Source organism: Camellia sinensis, chromosome 5, assembly GCF_055761805.1.
Source record: "Camellia sinensis isolate YWXY chromosome 5, ASM5576180v1, whole genome shotgun sequence".
Classification (NCBI taxonomy): domain Eukaryota; kingdom Viridiplantae; phylum Streptophyta; class Magnoliopsida; order Ericales; family Theaceae; genus Camellia; species Camellia sinensis.
Window position 1 is genome coordinate 33800866 of NC_138965.1, and position 27249 is coordinate 33828114.

General features: G+C 33.1%; 2 protein-coding genes across 2 annotated transcripts in view; one reads left to right on the forward strand and one right to left on the reverse strand.

The window, feature by feature from the left end:
* The window catches only part of LOC114287498 (uncharacterized), a 30977-nt gene extending 17181 nt beyond the window's left edge, over positions 1-13796 (forward strand). The window contains exons 8-13 of the mRNA XM_028230879.2: positions 804-884; positions 1024-1071; positions 4172-4222; positions 4330-4398; positions 12320-12565; positions 13277-13796. Of these exons, the coding sequence (XP_028086680.2) occupies positions 804-884; positions 1024-1071; positions 4172-4222; positions 4330-4398; positions 12320-12565; positions 13277-13516 (735 nt within the window). The 3' untranslated portion in view covers positions 13517-13796. The remainder of the gene's footprint in view (positions 1-803; positions 885-1023; positions 1072-4171; positions 4223-4329; positions 4399-12319; positions 12566-13276) is intronic.
* Positions 13797-15690: 1894 nt separating this feature from the next.
* On the reverse strand, positions 15691-23254 carry LOC114287508 (uncharacterized). The gene is made up of 5 exons (XM_028230887.2): positions 22979-23254; positions 19555-19815; positions 17403-17639; positions 17070-17287; positions 15691-16338 (listed from the first exon to the last, which is right to left on the reverse strand). The coding sequence occupies exons 2-5, from the start codon at positions 19792-19794 to the stop codon at positions 16080-16082; spliced, it is 954 nt and encodes a 317-aa protein (XP_028086688.2). The 5' UTR covers positions 19795-19815; positions 22979-23254; the 3' UTR covers positions 15691-16079.
* Between the last annotated feature and the right edge of the window lie 3995 nt (positions 23255-27249).

Below are 27249 nucleotides of genomic sequence, written 5' to 3' on the forward strand. Positions count from 1 at the left end.
ATCTCAAGGTACTTATTTATTACCAAGATTTGTTCAATGGAGAAATCAAAAGACTTTTGGCCATATCTTTTGAGGCGTAAGGTGCAGTATGTTCATATAACTTGTCAAAAGGTAAAGTGTGTTCTGTTCATATACTGAAATGGTTACTCAGCCAAACAAGTTGTCTGCTCATTTTGACAAATGGGCATTGCCAACTGTGCTTCCAGATTTTAGTCTTCTGTGGCAAGTGGTGGTGGTTGTTTAAATCTTAACCAAAGTGATTCCTCTACTGTTAACTGACTCGTTCCTTTCACTTGCAAAACTGGAAAATGAATGCTATAAATCCCTTGGAAGTATCTGATCTGGTTTGTAGAATTTGTGCTTTTTGCAACAATCCATACTGGTATATGGAATTAAGATAAAATGTGACATCAGTGTCATGTGTAGCTGGAATCTGTTGCTGGCAGAGGTGATATGAATAGAGAGAAGTTATTAGAAGAGCTCACTTTGAGAAGATGTGCAAGAAGTAATAAGGGTTCATTTTGAGACAATAAGCAATAAGTGTGTGATATAGGAGAGAGATTATAGGTGAGTTTGAGTGAACAATTTTGTAATTAACATAAGTAAGCTTCAGAGTTGGGCCGCTGACTACTTGTTGATTTATTTTATAATATTCTTTGCATATTCAAAAATTTAACCTTGATAATGTGTGCATCTCTGTGATTTGCATAGTTCTTTCCACACATTAACACTTAGATGAATTTTGGCTTGAACTGCACATGATGGTGATCTAATAATTGTCTCAACTATGTTTGCTTTTACAGCCTCCTCCACCTGTTCATGATACCAACCCATACATTGTGTTTAGGCCGAGGGAGAAAGCCCATAGACTTCACACAAGAAGAGTAAGCGCTTGATTTGGTCTTTCAATGGCTTTTTACCTCTTTTTACAGGGATGACTTTTTTGTCATTCAATCAATTTATGAACTGTGAGGAATTAATTTCATGTTGATAGGTATTATATGCTTCTTGTTTTTATGTTAGATGCAAAGGAGGGAAAACAATGTGCAGTCTTTTGAAAAGCTTCGCCAGGTTAGTTCAAGATTACTCGAACTTCTTATTCATGTTCTAGTTTTTATGTACCTCAATAGTATTCTAAAATTATTGGAATATCACTTTTTGTAGAACATAAATGATTATTAGAACCTTTGAGCTTTCACCAGTATTTTATTTTCCCGTTTCTTCTCCTTTTTATAATGATCTGAGAGGAGCCTGTATTCTTGATGTTATTATTAGTAGCCGCTTCTCAACAGCAGTGATATTGTCATATATGTTGTTTGTGAAGTTTTTTTCCCCCCTTCTATTTTTTATTATATTTATTTGGTTTGATACTAGTTCTACTTTCTGAACATATTTGGTGCTCACTTACCTGAAAATTGTGTATCTACTTGTATTGATTCTCATAATGACAAACATTTCTTACTATGAAGCACTCATTTCTTTTGCATTGTTTTTATGTGGCAATGCCAACCATATGTTTTCCAAGGTGATTAGCTCGAGAGTAATTTTAAACATTATTGGCACCTATTTTACATGGATTCGGGTTCTTCTGTCAGGTGTGGGCATGTTTGGAAGCATTATATTTATATTTCTCAACATTCTGCATTGATTTTGTAGTTGAAAATTGCTCTTTTATGTAAAATTAGGCACTCAGCATAGGCTCATCACTCATTTTGAAACAACCATGTAAAAGAAGAAAATTTAATAAGGCCAATATTTAATTATAAACTTGTATGTTTGGACATGTTATCCAGATGCATTTCCAATCAAACACGTTGGATACATATCCATCACCCATCAGATTGGTTTGGTATGCTCATTTCTGTACTGGCATTTGCATATGCCTCCTAACCTCCTCTTTTTTTTTTTCCTTCTTGTTGTTTTTCTTTCTTTCTTAAGAGGGTTGATAATAAAAAGAGGGAGAAGCAAGTTTGTTGAAGGGTATATCTGTACTTGCTGCACCCTTGTTTAAGGACCTCTTTGAATAGTTTAATACTTTTCAGAAAATTTTATTCGACCAACAAAATTCATACACAGGAGAAAGCAACATAAGTTCCCCCCGAAGAGCGAAGAAAGAAGGATATGAGAGGATGGCTAGAGAAATGGTTGTACTAGAACTGTGGGGAGTTCTCAAACAGTTGGCCAATTCTTGGCTTAGAAGTATGCTCTTGGTTTAGTGGAATAAGGGATTCTAATAATGACCTAAGAAGCATTGACACGACCCTCCACTGGCCATGCACGTGTTCAAGACACACGTCTGTTGAACATGCACTAGACGCATGTGTTCCTTTTTGGAACACTCTACAAACACAACAAGAGCCTCACTTTCCCATCGTTCATGTCAAATTAGGGGTGGCCATGGGTGAGCCGGACCTGAGCTAGAAAAAAATGAACAAAAACCTGGCCCGAGCCCAGTCCAGCCAGACATTGGGCCTAAAAATCTTATCCTATAGCTCGACTCAAAAGATAAATTACAAGCCCCAGCCCGCCCAACAAACCCCAGTATTAGATAAGAAATAAATTTTGCAAAATTAAATATGAATAACTTTGTAGTCAAGTAAGCTTGGCACAAACACTTTCTATACATTACATCCTAGGTTCAAAATTTGGGTGGATGCATTTTCCCTCTTATGTGCGTATTCTTTATTTAAACAAGAATTCGAAGTAAATAAATTATATATCTATTATATGTATATATACACCAATATATATAATTAATAATTGGGTCAGGAATCAGGTTATTTCCTAGCCTGGCCCGAAAGATAAACAGGCATCAATATCACTCTCAAGCCCTTAAAAAACTGGGTTCGGTTGGGCAGGCTACCGTTTTGGTGGCCTCCCATGGTTCATGACAATTGGTGAAGAAGAAGAACAACGATGTGGCCTTGTTCTCTCCTGTTCTTTTTGTTTTCTTTCTTATGAAAATCCGTCGTCTTCTTTAGCAATCTATTGGGGTCTTCAAATATCAGAATTTTGTGGGCCCAATTTTGGGCAAGTTTTGTTTGTTTGTTTGTGCCACTGATTACATGGACCAAATTCGTACTTTAATGATTGGACGAGAGAGAGAGAGAGAGAGAGAGAGAGAGAGAGAGAGAGAGAGAGAGAGAGAGAGAGAAGAGCACAGGCAACTTAAAACTCAATTATTTTTATATATTCTTTTGTCGTGTCCCACTATCTGTTGAGTTGTCTTGCATTTTTTCAAAATTGGGGTGTCCATTTGTGTCGTATCCACATCCTGTGTCTGTACCTGTGCTTTTCAGGTAAAACATGCATGGATTCTTCTTTGATGTCGAATTATAGGCCCGAGCCTACCCAACGAGGAAAAAATGTTGGTCAAAGTTGCGAGATAATAATCTTTGAATTGATGGACGATGGAGCTCTAGACAGAGCAAAATGCTAAAGATCAATCTTTAACTGTTTAACTGAACCCTTCTAGGAGGGATAATGCTTTATGGAGCTTCTTACCTGAAGGTTCAAAAGATGCAACCTGCCTGTGTTGGACATGATATGACATGACATGGGCTTTGTTTGGTGCAACTTATAGGGGTTGCTTATAACTTTTGTTAGGAGTTTGTGCCACAGTTTTTGGTGCAGCTTCTGCTAACAACTTACTAGGAAAAAATAGTTTAAATTAGTTGAAAAAAAAAAACTGATTATTGGAAAGTTGAGGAATCCCAGCCTTTAACTGCTTTTTGATTATCATCTTTCAACTTGCGAGAAGGTGCACTAAACAGGCCCATGGTTGTGTTACACACCTGTTGCCTGTTGGACATGACGATTTGTGTAAGGGATGTATGCCGTGCACAACTTCACACCTGTTGTTACATTACATTCCATGGGCTTAGTTATGCAAAATCTTTAGAGGTCCTCATGGTTAGGGTTGCCCCCCTAATCCTTAGAACAAGAATGACTATGATATGGTAGATGTTTAACCTATTAAAGAACTACAGAAAATTTAAAATAAAAATGCCTTAAGTAATACTAGTTTGAAATCTGTAACAGATTGTTCAGTTATGTTATCCATCAATGTAATAGTTTCTAATATTATCTCACAGATAATTGTACATCATATTTGTTCTTGCACATTATTTATTTTGCTTTAGTTGATTTGTTTTCAATTCAATATCTATAGGTTAGGCGCAACTTCGGCCAAGCCAAGAGCCTAATTGAGGCTGTGATCAAGGTGATCCTTATTTGTCATTGTACTTTTAATACTGAGTTGTCACATCTGGTGAAGCATTTTTTTTTAATCAATTCATACTCATTGCCTGACAAGATGACTGTGTGCAGAGAGAAGAGAAAAAAAGAGAAGTCATGGAGAGTGACGTTAGCCTACAAAGGATTCAAATGAAGTATAAGGTATGTATGGGATGTTTTATCTTTTTTATTTTATTTTTGATCAACAAAAAAAATTTATTGATAAATCAAAAAGAGACGAGGATGAGGCATCCTCTACAAATAAGAAAACAAAGGGAAGAAACTACATAACCGAAAACAAAGAATACATCCACAAAACTCCTACATGTCACACACTGACACCCAATCTCTAGCTAACAAAAATAGTGGAATTCCCTTAAAATGAGGATTCACCGAAGCCTAAAAGGAAGTTAAGTGACAAATTTTATCCCACAGAAAATCCATATCCTAATATTTATCTTCAAAAACCCACACATTTCTTTCCAACCATCAAACCCAAAAAAATTGCATAGACGGCACAAAACCATAGCACTTTGGCCCCTTTTGATCCTCCCAAACCGTGAAAGTCACTTAGTAGCATTTGTGCATTACCTTTTGGTGCCTTCCACAAAACATTGTTCAAGAGAAACAACCTGAGCCATAAGCTCAAAGTAAGTGGACAATGCAAAAATAAATGATCCAAAGATTCACTATACTTGCAACACATAATGCACCATTGAGGATTTAGAAAATGATAAGGTCTCCATTTTTGCAATGTATCATTTATCAAAATGCTTCCATGAACCAATGACCATATGAACACCTTCACCTTAAGAGGAACAAAGCTTTCTAATTCTTTTACAAAAAGGAAAATGAGGGATTTGAGGATTATCAATAATTCTATCGAAAAAGGACTTGCAAGAAAAGATACCCGATGAATAAAGAGCCCAAATCCTCTTATCTTCCAAAAGAGGATACAAAGAAAAGTGATCAAGGCTAGACAACAAAGATGTCAACTGTGCAACCTCCCGTCTTTGAGATTCCTAGAAAAATTAAAATTCCAAGAGATTAGAGCTAAAAAAGAGCAAGTCATGGAAGTAATAGAGCAATTATGAGACCAAGCCACTCTATATAAATTTGAAAAATCCGAAGCAAAGGAGGAGCCCATCCAAACATCCTTCCAGAATCAAACAAGTTCGCTATTACCCACCCTCACAAAAAGAAAGCAAGACCAAAGTTTATAGGTTTGAGAAATTGACTTCCAAGGAGCTTGACAACTGACCCTCAAAACCACTTGTGAATCTCTACCATTATCTTGAGTCCCATTCCTGCTTCTAATTACAGAATGCCAAAGTGAATCACTCTCAATTGGAAATCTCAATAACCATTTGCCAAGTAGAGCCATGTTTCTAGCCACAATGTTACCAATGGCCAAACCTCCTTTATCCTTTGGGAATGAAACTATCTCCTAATTCACCAAGTGATCCTTCTTCCCGTCATCCTTAACTTCTCATGGGAAATCGCTCATTAGCTTTTCAATTGACCTTGCCACCTTCATTGGAATTTTGAACAAGGATATAAAATAAATGGGAAAACCACTTAAAATTGTCTTAACCAAAGTATATTTCCCCCCCCGTGAAAGCAAAGCCCTATTCCACCCTTCCAACTTTTTACCAATCTTTTCCACAACTAGATTCCAAAAAGATTCACTTCTAGGATTCCCGCCCAATGGAAGTCCTAGATATTTGAACGAAAGTGCCTCAATAATACATCCTAGAAGTGCAGCCGTCTCTGAAGTTGGTTATGTTGAATATTAATGCCCACCACACTACTTTTTTCTAAAAAACCTTAAGCCCTGAGAGTAGCCCAAAAAGTATCAATATCGAAAAAAGCTTGACCACCTGCTAGGAAGCATAAACACGAGACATAACATGGACACACTGACACTCTAATTTTCAAAAAATACAGGACACGACACGTGAGGGACACACACGAAATATATAATTTTATATATTTATTATATGTCATATATATAAATATATCATTCAAAGATTAAAAAAAAAAAAAAATGTAATATAAGACTTACCTTATAAATTTACATTGTTTTTTCTTTTATTATTATATTCTAAGTTACTTAGTTTAAACTTATAATTAGTTTCATGTATATCTAATTGGTGGACATTGTGTGTTTAAGCAATAGACACAAGTGTCTAATGAGTGTCCGGATCTAAATTTTTTTTAAAAAAATAAGACACGTTTTGACTAGTGTCGGACACGTGTCGGGAAGTATCTAATGAGTGTCGGTGTCCAACACTGACACGACATAGATACGCTATCTTCTTAGAAGTGTCCGTGCTTCTTAGACTACCTGACTCATCCCTCGAAGAAAAAAATATTATATCATCCGCATACTGCAAGTCAGTCACACTAACTCTCTCTCTCCCAACCTCTAATCCCTCAAAAAGAGTCGCCTCTCTAGCTCTATCAACTATCCTTCCTAGCACATCAGCCACCAAAATAAATAGAATAGGAGATAATGGATCCCCTTCTCGTAATCCTCTCGAAGCCTGAAAACTCTCTCTTAGTTTACTATTAACTAAAACCGACATATTACACATCAACAAACTTTCCTAATCCAAAATCTCCATCGCTCACCATAACCTTTCCTACCCATTACAAAATTCAAAAATTGCCAGTTCACGTGATCATATGCTTTCTCAAAATCAACTTTGAAAATAAGACTCTCCTTCCTTAGGCTTCTATATTCTTCCTCCACCACCTCATTTGCCACCAAGGCCACATCTAAAATCTGTCTACCTTTCACAAAAACCCCTTGTGCCCTAGATACTGTATCCCCCAAAGATGTTCTAAGCCTTTTCGATAAAACCTTCCCCAAAATCTTGTAAAGTGATGTAACCAAACTAATGGATCTAAAATCTCCAATTCTAACGATATTCACTTTCTTAAGAATTAAACAAATAAATGTAGCATTTGAACTCAAATTAACCACCTCCGACTCATAAAACTTCGTAAAAACTCTCAACAAATCCCCTTTCACCACCTCTCACTAGTCTTGAAAAACGGCCGTGGAGAAACCATCCGGACCTGGGGCTCTCTCTCTTTCACAATCGAAAACTGCCTCTCCGATTTCCAATTCATCAAACAGTCTTTCTAACCACCTTGCACTTGACTGATCAATGGATTCCATTCAAGTCCTTCAATTTCCGGTCTACTCGTCTCCTCCTTTGAATAAAGCTTAGAATAAAAATCAAAGATTCCATTGACAATTTGATCCTCCCTTTCCTCAACTACCGCTGGGCTCACTTTCAATTTTTTGATAAACTTCTTTCTTTTCTCATCTACAACTCTATAAAAAAATTTGAATTGATATCCTATGTTACACAGACTTGGTTTTTTGAGAGGTACCCGTGTCGGCACGACACAACACGAGTACGGGTGCAGAATACGGCTAGGATGCGGCTAGATACAAGTGGATATAGCTGAAACTCAAAGATGGAGAGAGAGAGAGCTAAAATTCACCTTTGCGAAGCAAAATCAAAACGCAAACCCTAGTTGCGAACTCGACTGAATCGAAGGAGATTTGAAAACCAATATCGCGAAGTCGATTCCACCCAGAAAATGACCCTTGGGCTTCGATTCCCCTTTGCGCTCTCTCTCTCTCTCTCTCTCTCTCTCCCTCTCTCTCACTTCTTTGACTCCGTCTTCTCTTCCTCCCTGTTCTCTTTCTCTGCTTTCTAATTAGATTTATATTATATAATATAAATGATATTAATATAATAATATATAATATTATTCACCGAAAAAAAATATTTTATAATATAATATATCATAAATAATATAATTTTTATGTCTATAATAAAAATAATTTATTTTATCATATATAATTTAATTGATTTTATGTCTCAAATAAATTTTATAAATTTTATTTGTTATTTATATAATTTAATTGATTTTGAGCCTAAAAAATTTGTTTCCTAAAAACCAACTCTTCCACTTTCAATCTTAACTCAATCCTCTCTACTTAATGACTCAACCCCCTCGTGCGCAACTCCAAGGCGTCCACTTCAATTATATGCAGAACCTCCTTTTTTGAATTCTCCAACTCCCCAAACACCTCCCTATTCCAAGTCTTCCCATCCTTCTTGACCAATTTCAATTTTTTCATAAATTTAAAGCCTTCCCACCCATGACACCGGGGATGACAATTTGAACCTTGCCCGACAGGGACTTGATCCCCCGATCTCGATTAGAATGGGTTTTCCCCGAAATTATCCCCATAGGGCCGGAGATGGTATTAAAAATTAAATCCATGATGATTTTCAAGCTGGGGACGGGAATAAGTTTCCCAACCCTGGCCCCGGACCGAATGGTCCCCGAACATCCCCGTATATATAATATATTTCTATATTTGATTTTTAGGCTCCCACTCACATACATGATACACCGAATCCCTCATTTCTCTCTCTCATTCCCTCTCCCCTCCACCGCCGTTCTTCACTCACCACTCTCCTCCACCGCCAATCTTCTTCACTCACCACTCTCTCTTCCACCGCCGATCTTCTTCACTCGCCACTAATCTCCTCTCTCAGCGTCTCTCTATCTCTCTATCGCTATCACTGTCGTCGCACACCACTGATCCCACTACCACCGTCGTCGCACACCACCGATCCCGCTACCACCATCGTCGCAGCACCACCGATCGCCATCCTCATTTGTGTCTATTCTGTGATTTTTTTGAATAGATCTATGATTTTTTATGAAATTTTTTTATCAATGTATATATATATGGATTCAGATCTGATGTTGTTGTTAGGGTATTATTGTTAGGGTTTTATCTGTTCAACATATATATATGGATTCAAATATGATTTTGTTGTTACTAACAACTTGTTAGGATATTATTTGATTCCTAGATTCATTTGTATTTATTTTTTTTTGCCATTCTGGTGCCTCAATCAATTTCTGGGTTTGCTTGAATCTCTCTTAAATTGCAATTTTCTTACAAATTTACTGGTAACCCAACCCAACTTTTGATTGGTGAAAAAGCTGAGAAAAAAAAATGAAATTGGTATAGTTCTGATTTTTGTATTTGCAAAAGTAGAGAAGGGGTTGGGGATTATTTAGGGTCGGGGATACCCAATCCCCGTTGGGGGGCGGGGGCGGGGGGCTGATGGGTTCCCCTGCCAGGGGTCGGGGGCGGGGATGGGGATTTTTTTAGCTTCGGGGATTGAGGACGGGAAGTGTAATCATCGGCCCCGGCCCGGCCCGTTGTCATTCCTACATGACACGTAGCATTAGATCACCATTCCCGCAAAGTTTCTTTTAAAAGAGTGATGCTCCAACCACATATTCTCAAATCTGAAAGGCAATGGTCCCCATTTAAGTGGGCAACTCTCAATTACAATGGGACAATGATCAGAAACCAATCTAGGTAACATTTCCTGTCTCATATTACATTATTAAAATTATAAAAAATAATAATAATTATTTTTTTTTACGAATGTATCCTCGCCGTACCCGTATCCTACTTGTATCACTATATTGGTATCGCCGTATCCGTATCTATGCTTCCTAACTTATAAACAAATCAAAATTCTTCATACCCCTATTGGTTCTAATCCCACTGAACTTATCAGACAATTTCCTAACCACATTAAAGACCCCCCCTATGCGCCAGTTTGGAGAGCACAAACCAAATAACCCATATAGCTCCTCCCACCAATCCTTTCTCCTAGAAGGACTATTAGGACTGTAGCCCCAGTCAACCACCACTCCACACTATCAGGATTCCTAAATCTAATTGATAATGAAAATTCCTGAAAAATAACAATATTCGGATGATGATTCTTTAAAAAATCCTTGATAACCCCCCTCTTCTTCGAGACTCCAACCCTCTCACATTCCAACTGATAATCTTCATTGGGAAACATTTCCACCCATAGCCTCCTCTTGCTGTTTTATCTCTTAGGTTGCACTAATGTATTTTATACACTGTTAAAATCATTAACTTGTTTTACATCAATCTAGATATTTATCATTTAATTTCAGTTTATTGATCTTATTCACTTTATCATGTAAAAACGCGATTTATACAATTATGCCTGATTGCTCTTTACCAAATCAGTACATGCAATATTTAGTCAATAAATGAAATACTCAAGTCCTAAGGCATAAATATCATTTGCATTGCTAAATGAGGACAATGTTGGCATAGGTGCTTGATGCTAAAATAGCCTGCATGACTTTAGGATGTACTTTCTTTCTCTTGCTTTTTTTTATTGATTTTTTTTTTTCTTTGGGTATTTTTAAGGAAAATGGAGAAATTTTAGAGAGAGAAAAGTTTGTGGTATCTACTTTTGTGTCTATTTTGTACATTGGAAAGGCTTTTTTTTGTTTTTTTGAATGGATTGTTTAAGGAAAAATAGAGGAATTTTGCAGGGAAGAAAAAAAAGAATAGAAAAGGCTATGTGGTTCTCACCTACTTGTGTGATTATTTAGTCGGATTCTATCCCCTAGGCAGAGGTCTTAGTTTATTTGTAGAATATTTTGGGCAATTTTTTTGGGTTCTTTATACAGTTGTCTTTGAGATGGGCCTTTTCATTATCCATAATTAGAAGAGGGCACACACATAGTGTTGATGCTTTATATAAAACGAGGGGAACTGACTAAAAAATCCTATTAAGAAGATGGGTGCACCAATAAGTTCTCTGGACTTTTTGGTGCATCAAAAAGTCTTGTTCACTTTTAATTGTTACCACAAAATCTTATTTTTTTTTATTTTTATTTTTTAGTGGCGTTTTCATAAAAGTGTCACTAATTGTTAGGTTTTAGCGACAGTTTGACAAATTCGTCATAAAAAAATCACTAATTGTTATTTGTCAGATTTAGAAAATAGTTACAAAAGAGTCATTAATTGTCATTTTTTTAGTAACAAATTTAGAAAATCATCACTAATTGTTAGTTTTTAGCGATAGATTCATAAAATCATCACAAAAAGTCTTTAAGTCCAACTATTAGGACTTTTTGATCTATAAAAACACTTTTGGGACTTAATGGTGTATAGATCCTTATAACATGACCTGTGAGTAATTAACCCTAAACAATTGAATTTGATAATGACAGTTATTTGAAGCAGTTGGATAGTAGTTACATGGTGAAAGGTATTTCGGAGAAAAAACACCGTGACATCAACCAACTCAAGAATTGGCTTTATGTAATTGTAATGTTTTGAAAATTGGACTGACTAGTTGACCCGTTGACCGGTCTATGTTCTGGTCTAGATACACCCTTAAACCCGCTTTACTTTGAAAACCGGTCTATATTTGTTAAACCGGCTAAACTCACGGTTTAACCGGTCACCCGGACGAACCGGAAGTATGTTCAAGGAACTGGCCAAACCTCCAAGCTCTGGTGCACGAGACCACCTATTACAAACATTGCAAAGACCATTTTGCAAAAGCTCGAAACAAGCACCTCTGCTTGATAAAGCAAATGTTTTATGGCTGAATCATTACTGAACCTTATTAATATATGGTATATGTTATACATATATAATGTTTCTTGCATTTTCTCTTATTCACAAGCATAAATAATATTTTTTCATTACAAATAATCAATATAAATATATATATATATTAAAATTTTAAATTATTTAATATAGTTATGAGGTAATTATAACGTCACGGTTCAATTCTGGTTGGCTCGACAGTTGAACCATTAGCCTGTAACCCGGGGTTCCTTTTCTGGTTTAACCAGCAGTCTGGGTTTTTTAAACATTGTATAATATTATAGAAAATAGTATAGATGACTCCCTTGAGTTTTTATTATAAGGTGTTTGCATAAATAGTAGAATGCATTATATATATATATATATATATTTATATCAACTTTGACAATTTTGATGTGACTTAAGGCTTGGTTTGGTTATCAACTTTGACAATTTTTGTTCATAGGACAGTTTACCAAATTCCTAGTGATCATTGGTATAAATAATAATTATTGCATTTTCAAGCTTTTTGGTCATGTTGATTGTTTTGGTTTACTCTGTAAATGGTTGGTGTGAGTGAATCTTTATGGGTTTCAGCATGAAACTGAGCTCCTTGAAGACAGCATGGCTCTGTCTGGATTGTCATCCTTTCCTGGAAAGTTTGGTTCGAGTGAGGAGGAATTTATGGACTTGGATGATGTTCCATACAGACGTCCCCCTACACGACCTGCTGCTGTGCAGAATATGCCTTTCATGGACTCCAAGCTGGTTATGGTTTCTGTGGAAAGCATGAAGCGAGAGTTCAGACGGCGGAGTACCCCCTATGGATGGCTTCATAAATTGGTATGTGCCTATTTCGTTCACCACATCACCTTTCTTTTCCCTTGTGCTTCCTTTCCTTATTACAGCTTGGAATTTTTAACATTTTAATGGGAAGAAGGTATTGGATAGTGTAACATTTTTGCTGTACCCTGACAATCACTGATTTAATATCAACCACTTAGGAGGTAAAATTACAAAGGAGAAAATGGGATCACAAATATAAGAAACACACGAGTTTATTGAGAACACAATAGACTACAAATGTAGGGGATCTATGTCTTCTCCTCTACCCGAGTCCCTGACACTCATAGACCACCCATGGACCTTCTAGAACACTGATGTGATACACATTGGTCATCCATGTAATACATAGGGATTCTCTAATTATTGCAAATAAACATAATATTTAACTTTAATGTTGCGATTGGTTTATTGGAATGAAAGTGGAATGATCATTCATTAGCCTCCATGTGGACATTTTTTGTAATGGTGAATAATGATTTTATTTGCAGTACATGTTTTTTATCATTTTTTTTTCTTCGGTGAACCAAACATGATAATGGACATTTTTAATGGAATTGATCTTTTCATTCCACCTTCATTCACTTTTGAAATGGTCAAATGGATTAAAAAGGAAAAACTGTTAATTGCAGAATTTGCAGTGTTTTTTTTTTCTCATGGCATGGTAAATAACATGATAGTTACTCGATGCATTCCATTGGATTAATGCAGGATCCGCTTGAGCCTGTTCTTCTGTTCACTAAACCTCTAGATTCAGGAAAACTGGCAGCTGCAGGCATTGTGCCACCATCAGATTCTTTGATGAAGAATGGTGGATCTGGACGCCCATATAACTTTCATGGTAGGATTGGCAGAGGTGGGCGAATAGTTTTTGACAGATGGAATCCGCTTATGCATACACCAATTGACTCTGGCAACTCTTTTTCTATACCACCAAAATCCCGGCCTTGAATGCATAATTGACTGACTAGTTGTGTATAATATAATATCTCATCTCATTCGAGGTGAGAAAAGTTGACCTGGTTGAAAGTGGATTTCACTTTCTTCATTTTCAGTGGCCAGGCTTAGGAGATTGGCGAGATTAGTGCTTCTGTGAGCTTAAGCACAGGTGTAAATGGTTGTATCTGTGCTATGGTAATCCTACACCGGAAGCATCCGTTTGGTATGCCTCTTCCCAATTGTACAATTATTTTTTGTCTTTGTTCAAAGTAAATGAAGGAATCTCTCTCTCTCCTCCCCCCCCCCCCCCCCCCCTGCGCGCGTGTTGTGTGTGGTGTTTGGGTGTGTGCATCTTCCTGGTAGACTGCAATATTGCAGTTTCTCTCCAGCCAGTTTGTTGCTTGCCTTTTAGAATGGAGTTCAGTATGTTTTAATCAAAGTTTTTACTAATGAAAATATTCCATTTCTATGATCCACAAGATTCGGAAGGTCCCTCTTTTTTGGGACCTTATTACACAAACTCAAAATATCGATATGGAATGACTTTGATGCTTAGTTTGGTTCAATAAGGTGATGAAATGATGATTCCTCATAATATGCGTTTTACTGTTTGGTTACTTTAAAAAACAATGAAAATTGTATTTACAAATGTAATTATTATTTACCATTACAAGGAAATGGTTATTTCATAAAGAGCTTCTAAAAAGCTTTTTTACTCAATGAGTTTGGGATTGGGCTAGAATTTTTATTTTTAAAATTTTCTTATTTTTAATAAAAAAAATTCAAATTTGTGTTACTTTTTTATTATTTATTTTTTATTTTTGAACTTTTCAGATTCGTCTAGTGTACAAAGATTTAAAAAGTACAAAAAATGAAAAGAGAAAAAAAAAGCTAAAAAAAGTACTAAAACGAAAGGCCACAAAAGCTAACTTTTCCCTTAATAGTGTGTTTGGTTGGGGGATTTGGAGAGGGATTTGGAAAGGGAAAGGGAAAAGGTGTGTGAAATTATGTGAAATATAGGCATGATTTATTCACATTTCACCTACCTTTTCTATTTCCCTTTCCAAATCCATTCCCAAATCTCCCAACCAAACACATAAGTGAAATTTTTTTACTATTCTAATTTGTTTAGTGAAATAGAATCTGAAAGTGTAAAGATTAAAAAAAAAAAAATTAATTAAGTTTATTAGAGATGAAAAAATATTAACAAAAAGGTCATTAAAAAAAATCAATCCCACACACTTCAATTTGTGTTTGGAGAAGGTGATTGTGAATGTTGACATAGATAATTATGTATTTACAAAATACTGTCTCAATTCCTCCTATTACATTAGATTTGAGATGTTATATGGCTATGAAGGATGAACTATATATGGATTGTTCCAATAAGATTTCATTCTTGAACAAAAATGAATAAAAATGATCATATAATTACTCCCTATAATTTTGATTCATAATATGCTCCTATCTACCGATTAAGTAAATAATTATTAAGAAGGAAGTAATCTTTTACCTTTTTCAAGTCTCCCCTTTTCGAAGAAACAAAATATTGGTAAAATTTGGTTGCATATAATAAATTAGATTCAACTGAATGTTAACTTCCCCTACATTGTAAGTCAACTGGGTTCGATTTCAAAGGAGAGAGAAACTATACTTTTCCATTTTAAGTGTTTTTCTACAACCTTAGCTCCTTGAGCCAATAATACACTCTCCTTTGTAATCTGATACCAAACTTCCAACTAATTGTGTAATACTGGGATCCTATGAGCAATAATAGAACAGCCAGTTATTTGCAGTGATTTTGACATTGATGTGTCTTTTTCTCAATCTGATTTTACATTGAACATACGGTTTATATTTTGCTTGAAAGGTGCTTCAAAACTACCAAAAACAAGTTCTTCAAAACTACAATATGAATATGCATATACAACCTTCTTGCTTATTAACTAATTTAAGAAGAATTTATAAACATGAAACAACCATTTCAAAAATAAATAAATAAATAACAAAAACACCAAAGATATGCCAATTGCAATTGGCATCAATGGTTCATCCAGGTAGGAAGTAGAATTTTCAATGGATATTGAGTTGAACTTTGGCTAGCATTAAAATGAGAAGATTTTTTGCTAGTAACCTTTGGATCATCAAATAGCATTAGTTGAGACCACCACACCACCCTCAAGATATTGGAAATTGAATCCTCTGTAGTGCATTCTTTGTAGTGCTTTAAAATAAACAAAGCAAAGTAAAAAATGATGTCGTTTAGGTGTCATCACTCGAGTCCGAATGCAGATACCAAAACAAAGTCCTTTTTAACTTCAAATCTCAACTCTTGACTGCTCTCTTTTTTTGGAAGGGTGCCTTGTCATTCAAAGCACTACTACAACGCATCGTTTCTCACCAATATACTCACACATCCTTTCTCCAATTTTATGGTATTACAGAATATTGTGTTTTCTTTTCATTTTTTTTCCCCCTCTTAATTACAAATACAAGGGATCTAACACAGAAACCCTCACGACCTTAAACTATCTACACTCAACAAATCTAAAAAGCGACCCGTCCTAGGCTATAGCTATGACAAGGATGCCAGGATACCCAGATGCCTAGGCCTTTCAAGTGGAAGCTTCTCCATCTCTAAGTTGCTATTGCTGTGGTTGGTGCCAGTGGTTTCCGCCCCCTTAAGTTCATTCAGAGTTCTCTTTGCATAGACGGTGAAAGCAACTGTGGTAATGATTGCAACAATTAAGGAAATGACATTGTAAACAATTTCCACTGTAGTCAAGTGTTGGTTCCCATACTTCACATCTGCAAACGTCCTTATTAACCTACCACTGCACGCAAGTACAGCAAAAAGCAATGGATAAACCACAATTTAGCACAAATAATAGGCATCAGCAACAACTATACTCCGCTAGTATATATTCATTTGGCAAAACTAAAAAGTCAACTTATTTTTGACTTTTCTTGGACTTTTTCCCACTTTGGGTCCGTCTTGACTAGACAATTCTAAAAATTATAACAATTTGAGGCAATTTTGAAAAAGGTTTACTAAAAACAAAAATAAGCCAAATTTTATTAAAAAGCCAAATTTTTGTTGTTTCTGAACTTTTTTTTTTAGAAAAAAAAAATCCATTTTTTAATTTTTAAGATCATCTAGTCGAGATTAATCTAAAAAGTACAGTCATTTGAGTCAATTTCTAATTTTTTATTATTATTATTATTTTATTTTTTTTATTTTTTTACAAAAGACGAAAAGAAATCAAACTAAAAAAAGCCACCCAAAAAAAAAAAAAAAAAAACACAATTCCCAAAAGAATCCCACTGAAGCAATCATTTGGGTTTATGCATCCCCGAATATGATCCTACCCCTGAAAAGTATAGTCTAGGGTTCAAGTGGAGGTTATGTGATGCCTCAAAGATCATCAGACAGTTCTCGTGCTGATTCGTATTTTAACATCAATGCAATGACTTTTTTTGGACACCCTACTACCCTGTATCATTTATTCTATCTTCGAACCAGAGAAGTAAAAAAACTACTACATAGAAAATTCAGAAAACTAACCTGTAGATGTAAATGAAGGCTTCTGGAACCATTCCAGTGATTGATCCACATAAATAGGGCCAAAACCTCATACTCGTCACCACAATTGCATAGTTGAAAATTGTGTATGGAAATGGAGAAACCCTGAAGAGTGCAACCACTCGGAATTGATGGAACCAGCTCCCTTCCCCTGCTAGTCTAATCATTGCAGCTTTCTCAGGCCATCTCTTTAACCATTGCTGCACAAGTGATTAAGTGAAAGATGAAAAAAGAGAAACCAAGAAAGGGCATTGAAAGTAAGTATGACAATTCAATTTCGTCATCATCACTATGAATCTATTGATGTCTTCTTACATGAATTCGTTCTCGAAAGAGTAATCCAATCAAATATGGAAGGATCATGCCAACAGTTGTTCCAACCATAATTATAACGAATCCAAGACCATAACCAAATATCATTCCAGCGAGCCACATGGAAGGACCAGAAGGAATTAAGAGTACAGGGAATATTGCCAAAGAAGCAACAAGTACGATAGCAAGAACTGGACGACCGAAGGCAGTGGCTTCCCATTGCAAGATTGGAAGGAGAACCTACAGCAAAATGAATAAATTCAAGGTTTAGTGCTGCCATATAGGTAAAATTCAATTTTATTTTTTCTTCATAACAGAAATACTCTAAATAATATAGCATTGAGAACATAATTAAGATTTGAGACACTTCCATCAAATAAATACAAATGTGTCCAATTTAGGAGCCTGAAATGGAATTTAAAAAGTCACAAGTGTTAAAAGCAAGTAATAGTAACATCAGTCAATGTCAATGCAACTTGACACAAACAATCACATATTCATAACCAAAGGTCAATATGTTTTTCTTTTTTCTTTTTCCTTTTTTTTTTTTTTTTTTTGAATTTCAAATATATATGTATGTATGTGTACAAATCTTGACTCAGAAATTTAATAGAAGGGCTTTGTTTTTTATCTATAACATGCCTGTATTTTTGTATTGATGCATCACCAACTTAAAAGTAGTAAGAAAATCTAATATTCAACAAAAGGTCTTCACTAATAGTAATATTTAACAAAATGCTCAAGTTTCCTTAATTCTCATATAAGGTTTTATATAATGCACAATCACTAAAAACTATACTAATCTTAGTACCTTAATTGTGACGAGTAATCAATAAATTTGCTTCCTAGTACAACATATCTAAAAGATAATACTTAAGTTTATTAATGTCTAAAATAGCAACTATTCAATGAATAAAATATTTAAAAAAATCTACCATTAAGATCCTAGTTTGACACCCACAAAGATAAAATTCCTAGAACTCAACTGCAAGGGTGTATCTCTTAGTTTTGTACTTCATTTTCCAGTACATAATAACCTCACTTATCCACGAAGGGGAAAATATGAAGAAAAAAAAAACAAAAAAAGAAAGAAGAAAAAAGAGAGAGAGAGAGAGAGAGAGAGAGAGAGAGAGAAAATATCTGCACAGCAGTCAGTTCATAATTTCTGTGCTAATCCTCCTAACAGTATAAGTTCTATTTTATGTCTCCAATTGCTACAAGAAAATTCCAAAAATTTAAAGTAGTTACTGTCGCATTCCCAAAGCTTTCCTCAATTAAGAAAGCCTGAGAACATACTTATCAAAAACAAAACAACAGGCAAACCTAGGGACACAATTGAAACAAACTTTGACCCATGGTTGATATAATTTCAACTGAGGTCACCCCATTACAAATTTAAAATATACCACATGGTACCACATCTGGGTTCAAATGCCAAATAAAAATGTTCTGCTGATTCAGATTTCATGGAACCTCCAAACACCTTCCTCCAATCATCTAATTCATGTTGTGCTTATGTGCTCCCATTCATTTGAAATATCATATGTCTGTTATAAAATTTATGCAGAAACTTGAATGCCAGCAAAAAAGGTGATCGTAATGAAAGCAGTAATGAATGCAGGACAAGTAAAAAGCCAAACAACAACAAAAACAACAATAATAACCGCTAGTAACTAGCTGCATATTATTCTCTTGAAACATGCTTTCCACCAACGTGGATAGTTTCAGGCTTTTAGCACTTGACACCCTCTATGAGAATTTAACCCCACACAAGATGCCATGGCCATACAAAGTGGATAATTGTATGGAGTATGCAAACAAAAAGGAAAATGTGCAAAATTCAAGTACTTCAAATGATGCCAAGGGACCAAAAATAAAAGCCCAAAATTTAAATAAATGATAAAGATAATATTCAAAACCAAATGCTACTTTTCCCACGTGATATGCCTGCAATGAACAGGAAGAAATCCGATCACAAGCTCGCAGTTGCACATTTGAGTGATTCGTGAATACTAACTGGGGGCAAAATACTGATATATGGAAAAGAACGAATGATGTTGACATTATCACATGTTTTGATATGTACATATGGTAACTCACCACACACACACACACACACACACACACACAAAAAAAAAGAAGCCAGTATATGTACCTTTTCGAAAAGAAATGGTACTCCCCATTTCACAAAAATGAGAAGAACTAATATAGTAACAAAGCACCAAAAAATGGTCTTGATCCACCAATTATATTTTGTTTGAGCTTGAGGTAAGGTATCAGCTTCAGCTACTCTTGGTTCATCTGAGATAACCAATCTTACATACTCACTATCTTCCCTCACTTGACTCTCACCATTCAAACTGTCTTTCTCCAACTTCTGAGCTGAATCTGGCATCTTCACAAAGACACCAGAAATCTGTCAATAAAACATGAATGTGCTGTTAGCTCCAACAAAGGCATGCATGTGTACATTATTCAGATTTCAATTAAAAAAAATTGCATATTAACTATGAATAATCCAAAATCAAGCACACAAGGAGGACAAAATATTAAAACAATTTCTAAATCAGGACTACTGAAACTACATAGGCCCAACAGTGTGAATCATTAGATACAATACAAAAATGTCACTTCACCACATGTTATAAAGGATGTAACTAGAACATCAAAATCTTTCATGCTTGACCCTATGGTTTTCCACATCTTAATATAATGCAAGCGACATGTTTATGTCAAGCTTACCCCAGGTCTCTAATTACAAATTAGCTCAATAGTTTAGGATTATGAGAGTTAATAGTTTAGGATTATGAGAGTTACAAGGTAACATACACCCCACCAATACTTCTTATACTCCCTCCTCCTTTTCTATCTCTTTTTAAGCCATAAAATGCATAAGCCAATATCAGATGGTGCATGTATGAGGGTATCAATTATCTCAATTAATTGGACCAGCAAATGCTAGTGTTCTTAGTGAAAAAGGAGAGACTAATCTCTCAAGCAGTTAGTATAGCTCAATCTGACTCTCCAGTTATCATTGCCCAAACATCCAATTACTAAACCATTTCAACTTACTCTTCCAAATGTTACTGGCAAATGAACATGCAACAGAGAGATGAATTTCATCTACAGAATATAACACACGACATATGATATTTATATTGAATAAAATTGGAGCAGTCTACCACAAATTGCATCATTTATGAAAGAAAACTAGAAACCAGATGTATTCTTCTTTCTTTACTCTTCTCCTCCGTGTGTGTGTGTGTTTTAAGTCTGGAGAAACTAGAAAGATTAATGTGAAGGTTCTGTGGAGTAGCTGCGATACTTTCAGAGCATATTCATTGATTATTGACAAGAATATTATTGATCTTGGGTTTTCCAGGGAACCATCAGTTGTCCCATCAAGAAGCCAACAGCAGCCAGTTTTCATATCAAAGATTTATGTCAGCCAGTAGTGATACCAAATGTGTAACAAAAGGTCCAAGAATAGTTCTATAATTTAGAATTTTCATCCATGCCAGCAAGCAGTTTGAGGGAATGTGTATAGACAGAAAATTTCTTCATCAATGAAAGTGATAATAAACCCACAATCCACCAATAGCAGTAGTTTGGACAGTCATACCAAGAACACCATGTCTTTGGAAATGCAGACTGTTGGGCAGCTCACTGTCTCACCATTTTATTTTTTAGTGAGCTACGTCACCTTTTCCACAAATAAGAAACCATTACACTAATATACTTCAAAACCAAGGAGTATTTACATAATCCACCAAAGGGATTAAAAAAAGTAGATTTTTGGCTTGTCTAAGACTCTATTCTACTAAAATCCTACCAAACAAAGGCTTGTAATAATCAGCTCTTGATGTAAATAACATAAGATGTAGTTCCAAGTATTCACAGGGAAGATCCCCTTACTTGAAGCCTCGGAGATGAGATTTTGTATTTTGTTTTCCATTGGTATAAGAACAAGAAAACCCCAGCTCAGAAGGTTTTGTACATGATTTGCCAGTGAAGCAGGCTGGCAGCACAAGAAAACCTCGCATACAGAAGAGTTCATAAAGCAGTGAAAGCACCCAGATACTTACTACTACCAGTGAATGGTTTTGATCAATTTGAAGTTCCCAAAACTAAATAGCAGTAATTACTAAAACAAAAATGATAGACTGAGTATTTCTTAGGTGGAATCTGTCACAGCCACATATCTTTTATTCCAGAAGCCTTGAACAGAACTTAATCACTGTAAATAACAGAAGGAAACTGGTTCCCCTGGCCTTTGGCCCTCAGCCCTAGGGATACAACCTTTCAACTCATCATTTATTGCAATAGATAACTTAGGAATAAAAACACAAGTCATCATTCATCACAACACGGTATTTAAGAAACATTGCAATCAAATGGGACCTTAGATTGCATTTAGATTGACGGTTTCCAAATGAATGGTATTTAATCATCCAAAGGGTATAGCTTAGAAGAGAATTTGAAGTAAGAATCTACATTTGAACAAGATGCATGGATAGATGTGAGAGCTCTATATGTGTGCACTCTAAATACCAAGGTGAGGGATTCTAGTTGCAAATAGTCCTAATAAAATACAATACTTGTCTTTCCTTCACCATCCTCATTAGGCCTCCCAATCTAACACCAATAACCAACACTGATATTCATTGGTCAATTTAAACCCAAACACCTTCATTACAAATCTATCCATCTGAATGCAAGCTCACAATAAATCACCTTTCCACTCACCCTTAAATCCACAAGAAGTAATCTGGTGTTCTGGGACGACCATGACGCTATGTGCCAACCCAATAATGGGGGCATGTGACAGTTGTTCAACAAAAAAATAAAAAATAAAAAATAAAAAATAAAAATAAAAATAAAAATAGGACCAAAGTGACCACATGATCATGTGCCATTGGATGGGCACACGGCCACGCTAGAATTCCCGACCCACCTGATCATTTTTGTAAATCTCTTCTCTACAGTGAATTACCCAGCTATACTATTATACTCAAACCTTTAAAGGGTTAACAAGAAATTCACATCCGAATTTTAATCACATGTGATGCTATAATTTTTAGATTTTGAGCTGTTTCAAGTATTCCTCAAATCCAAAAAAGAATCTAATTTTCTACCAAACACACAAAACATACAAATTTCAAGAAAATCTAATTTCCAAGTAGTTTAATCCCCCAATATTCAATTGGTATATTATATGGGTATGAAGGAGTTAAGAGGGCTATCTTTCTTTCTTGTCTTCACTATACACCTCAGTACCCATTAAAACTTTAAATACCTATCATATTCTTCCTTGGCCCTTTCTTTTAGTATTATTATTATTTTTTAATAATTTTTTTTGTAAACCATTACCAATAAATAAAAGAAGCTCAAGATGTCCCCAAAAAGGGGAGAAAAAATTCAATGAACAAAAATGACGTCGCAAAGGAAATTGGACAATTTTTGACAGAACAAAATTCAAGCAAATGTAAAATCGAAATATACACTAATACCCACAGAGAGAGAGAGAGAGAGAGAGAGAGAGAGAGAGAGAGAGAGTTAGGGTTCCGGTGAATACTCACATTAAGCCCGGCGGAGAGGGGAGGAGAGAGATAGAGAGAGAGATTTTCTTGAATTTGACTCTTTTGTATTGTTTTGTGGATGCTTTTGTGCTTTTGTGTTTAGAAGTCTGAACTACTTCACCCTTCTCTTCACCTTAATACCTAAGCAATGAATGCAAAAATAAACCCTAACATTTCCTTCTCTTCTCATCTCAGCTCCCCTTCTATATATCTATGGGTTCAGGTTGGATTTTTTTGACATTTTGCTTTTTGATTATTTTAGGGGTGGTTTGGGATGCTTTTAATGTATTTTTTGATTTTTTATAAAAAGAATGTATAGACAAATAGAGAAACTAAGGTTAAGTTTGACATATTGTAAAAAAGTCAAAAAATTATTCAAAAAGTTAAAAAGTTAACACTACTCACCAAAAGTCAACAATTACGACTGTACAACTTTCAATCCTAATTTTTCTTTACAAATCAATTTTTACAATTTTTTATTACATATTTTTTCATAAAAAGTCAAAAAATTAATCCAAACATCTATATTTTCTTCCCCAATTTTTTAGTTCAAAAAGACAAAAAGTGCACTTATTTACAACACCCCAAACAATCTCGAAATAGAAAAATAGAGAAAATATATTGATTAATGTACCTCAAATAAATTTATATATGCAAAAAAAATGTATTTTTTTAGTACATATGAAACACCTATTTAAGGGTTAAAAAATCTCGTTTAGGAAGAATTTTTTTGTGCTTTTTGTGAGAAAAAAAATGTAATAATTATGAATTAGATGTAATATTTTATCTTATTGAACTAAAAAGCATATTTTATAAATATATTAGAGATTTTAAAAAAAATTTGTAAAGTCATGTAATTTTTTTATAAATATATTAGAGATTTTAAAAATTTTATTAAATTTTTTACCAAATAACTTATATGGATATAAAATTTACACTTTATAAATTTTATGTAAATCTCATATTTCTGTAAAATATTTAATAAAAAATTTAATAATTTTTTTTGAATTATTCTTTTATATAACAATAAAATTATAAGAATTGTTAATTAAAATATATTTTTGATATCATTAAAAATTATTATTTGACTTCGACAGTAATAAAATAGCGGAGTATAATAGTTTAATAACTAAATTAATTTTGGAAAAATTATAGATTAAAAAAAAACCTAGATTTTGACCTTTAAAACAAAATAAATCTTGCATTTTTTATTTTATCAATTTAAATTTTGAATTTTTTATTTGTTTTCAATCTTAATTATTTGTCTATTTCCGATAAGTAAAATCGACTAACAAATTGTGTTTTAGTCATTAAACTCAATGAAAATTGGTATTTTAAATATTTTATATGTATCTACATTGAGTTTAATGACTAAATTTTTTTTTTCGTCAATTTTTGTTAATGAAAATAGGAAAATAGTTTAGATTGAAAACAAATAAAAAACTTAGAGTTTAAATTAACAAAATTAAAAGCTTAAGATTTATATTGTTACAAGGGTCAAATTCTCAGTTTTTTTTTTTTATAGTAATTATTCAAATAATTTCTTTTTCTTCATATACTATGTGGCCTTGTATGTTATTATTCTGTGGGATTCAGGACAATTTTATTTAGAATAATCTAAATAAATATATTTTTTAATTTTTTATAAAAAAATATATAAAAAAATAGAGATATGATATAACCTAAAAAAGATTAAAAAAAATAAAAAGTGTACCTGGGCAATTTTTTGTGTAACACAAATGTTCTTTTAAGGACTTTTTTTTTTTTAAAGCAAATATTCAATTTTAAATGTTTGATTGCTTCAAATGTGACGGCAGCTTAGTAGTCTCCTTCAAGATTTCAACTGCAGATTACATCAGCTAGCTTCCCATTTCTTGAACAATTACTTTTTATTCATTTATTATTATTATTGTTGTTTATTGAAAGTAAAGGTTGACCAGACCATGTCGTGTAATCGCTTTCGCATTCACACCACCATTATGGAACCTTCTTTTTTCTACCTTCTCTCTTTTTTTTCTCTCTCTCTCTTTTTCATCGAAGGTCAAGTTTAATAATTCAAAAATAATTTATCTTTTTATTTTTTTATCTTTTTTTCATCATATCACTTCTTTATTTTTCTACACATCTTTTCATAAAAAAATAAAAAATACACTTATTTATCTCTCTCTCTTTTTCATCGAAGGTCAAGTTTAATAATTCAAAAATAATTTATCTTTTTATTTTTTTATCTTTTTTTCATCATATCACTTCTTTATTTTTCTACACATCTTTTCATAAAAAAATAAAAAATACACTTATTTAGATCATTTCAAACAACTCTTAATTACTCAACCACTAATTTTCTTCTTCTTTTTCTTTTAATTTAAAGAAAAGCAAAAAAAATTGGGCACTCCAAACGTGGGTATGCTATTTTTTAATATTAGTTTGTATTGAACTTACAATGGCATATTCCTTTTAGATTTGCCTTACACGCTCCATTCCCATGTGGATTTTTTTTTTTTAATAAAAAAAAAGGGTTAGTTTTTTTTTTTATCCAATTTTTTTTTTTTTTTTGATCCAAAGGTTAGTTTTTTTTGACATAATGGTAAAATTGTTTTATTTTAAGATCTGTGCGATGGACGACATGTAAAAAAATTAATAATATATTTTTATATAAAATAACATAAATATTTAAATTTTTGTATGTAAATTATGAAAATAAAGATAATTGAAATTTATAATTTAAATCTCACAATTTAATTATTATTTTTTAATTTGTCACAAATTTAATCATATAACTTTTAATCTCCCTTGTTAGAATTGTAAACTTAGGTGAGCTCAATCCATGCAAGTTGAATCGAGCTTACAAATTTTTAAAGATTCAACAACATAATTTTTAATTAAGTGAGGACCTATGCAGAAATTTAAAAATTTAAATTAAATTTTAGTAGACTTGGGCAGAAACACCAAATAACTTGAACAACCAAAACAAAATTTTATATATATATAAATTATTTGCTAATTTATTTTTTAAAATAATAATTAAATTTAATTAAAAATTTAATATTAATGAACAAAATAAAAAACAATATACTTAAGATTTCCAATAGAATTTTTCTTGAAAATATTTAAAAAATACACTTTTTAGAAAGGGATGAATAAAGGGTTGTTTGGGAAGTGCCATATTAGTTCACTTTTTTTTATCTTTTTATCTTTTTTTAGTCACATCACATCTTTACTTTTCTATTTATCTTTTCGTAAAAAGTAAAAAAATATACTTAATTATCTTTTTTAGGTCACATCATATCTCCACTTTTCTATACATATTTTCGTCAAAAGTGAAAAAATATACGTAGCACTTCACAAACTACTACTAAGTTGATATTAAAAGAATTTACTTTTTATAATGGCATAAATAATTTAAATATGATTTTTTAGAAATTAATTTTAATTTAAAAATTACAATAAAATATTAAATAAAATAAAAACAAATTTCTTACAAAATAAAAGTATTTGAATAAAAAAAAGTAAGAAGAAAACTTAATATGGTATTTTCATTTAATCTAAAAATAAATAAAGATGGATAATAAATTATCACCTATAACCCACTTCTTTTTTCTTTTTCTTTTTTTTTTTAAATAACGAACTATTAGTTTTAATATAAAAAAGAATTACAGTTTCTTTCTAATTTATTTTAACAAAAGTAATTTTTTAACAATTTGAGCCAAAGATATCTTTATTCTTTATTTTAATTTCTTTAATTGACAATTGAAATTAAAAAAAAAATCTAACAAAATCCACCATGTTTAGTAAGTACTAAAAAGTTTACATTTTGTTATTTTGTTTAAAAAAATTATATTAAAAAATATTATTGTTCAAGTCCTTATAGTTTAAAAAGATATAAATTTTTTTATAAAATTTAAAACAAAAAAAAAATTGATAGCGATTAATAATTTGAACACATGTATTTAAAACAAATTATATTTAGGCCAATAATGTTATGACACATCATTATGACACATGTGAATATTGATCTCATTCTAATTGTAGTAATATAACTTGAAGAAGAATTTAAATTTGAAATTTGATTTTATAATTTAATAAATGATGCAAAATTTAAGGAATGAATATTGATCTTATTCCAATTATAATAACATAATTTAAGTAAAAATCTAAATTTGAAATTTTATTTTAAGAATATAAAATTAATTTATAGACTAATCATATTGTAACACGTATTAACAAAAAATTTTAAAAAAATTTAAAAAATGAGAAAAAAGAATTATAACTTT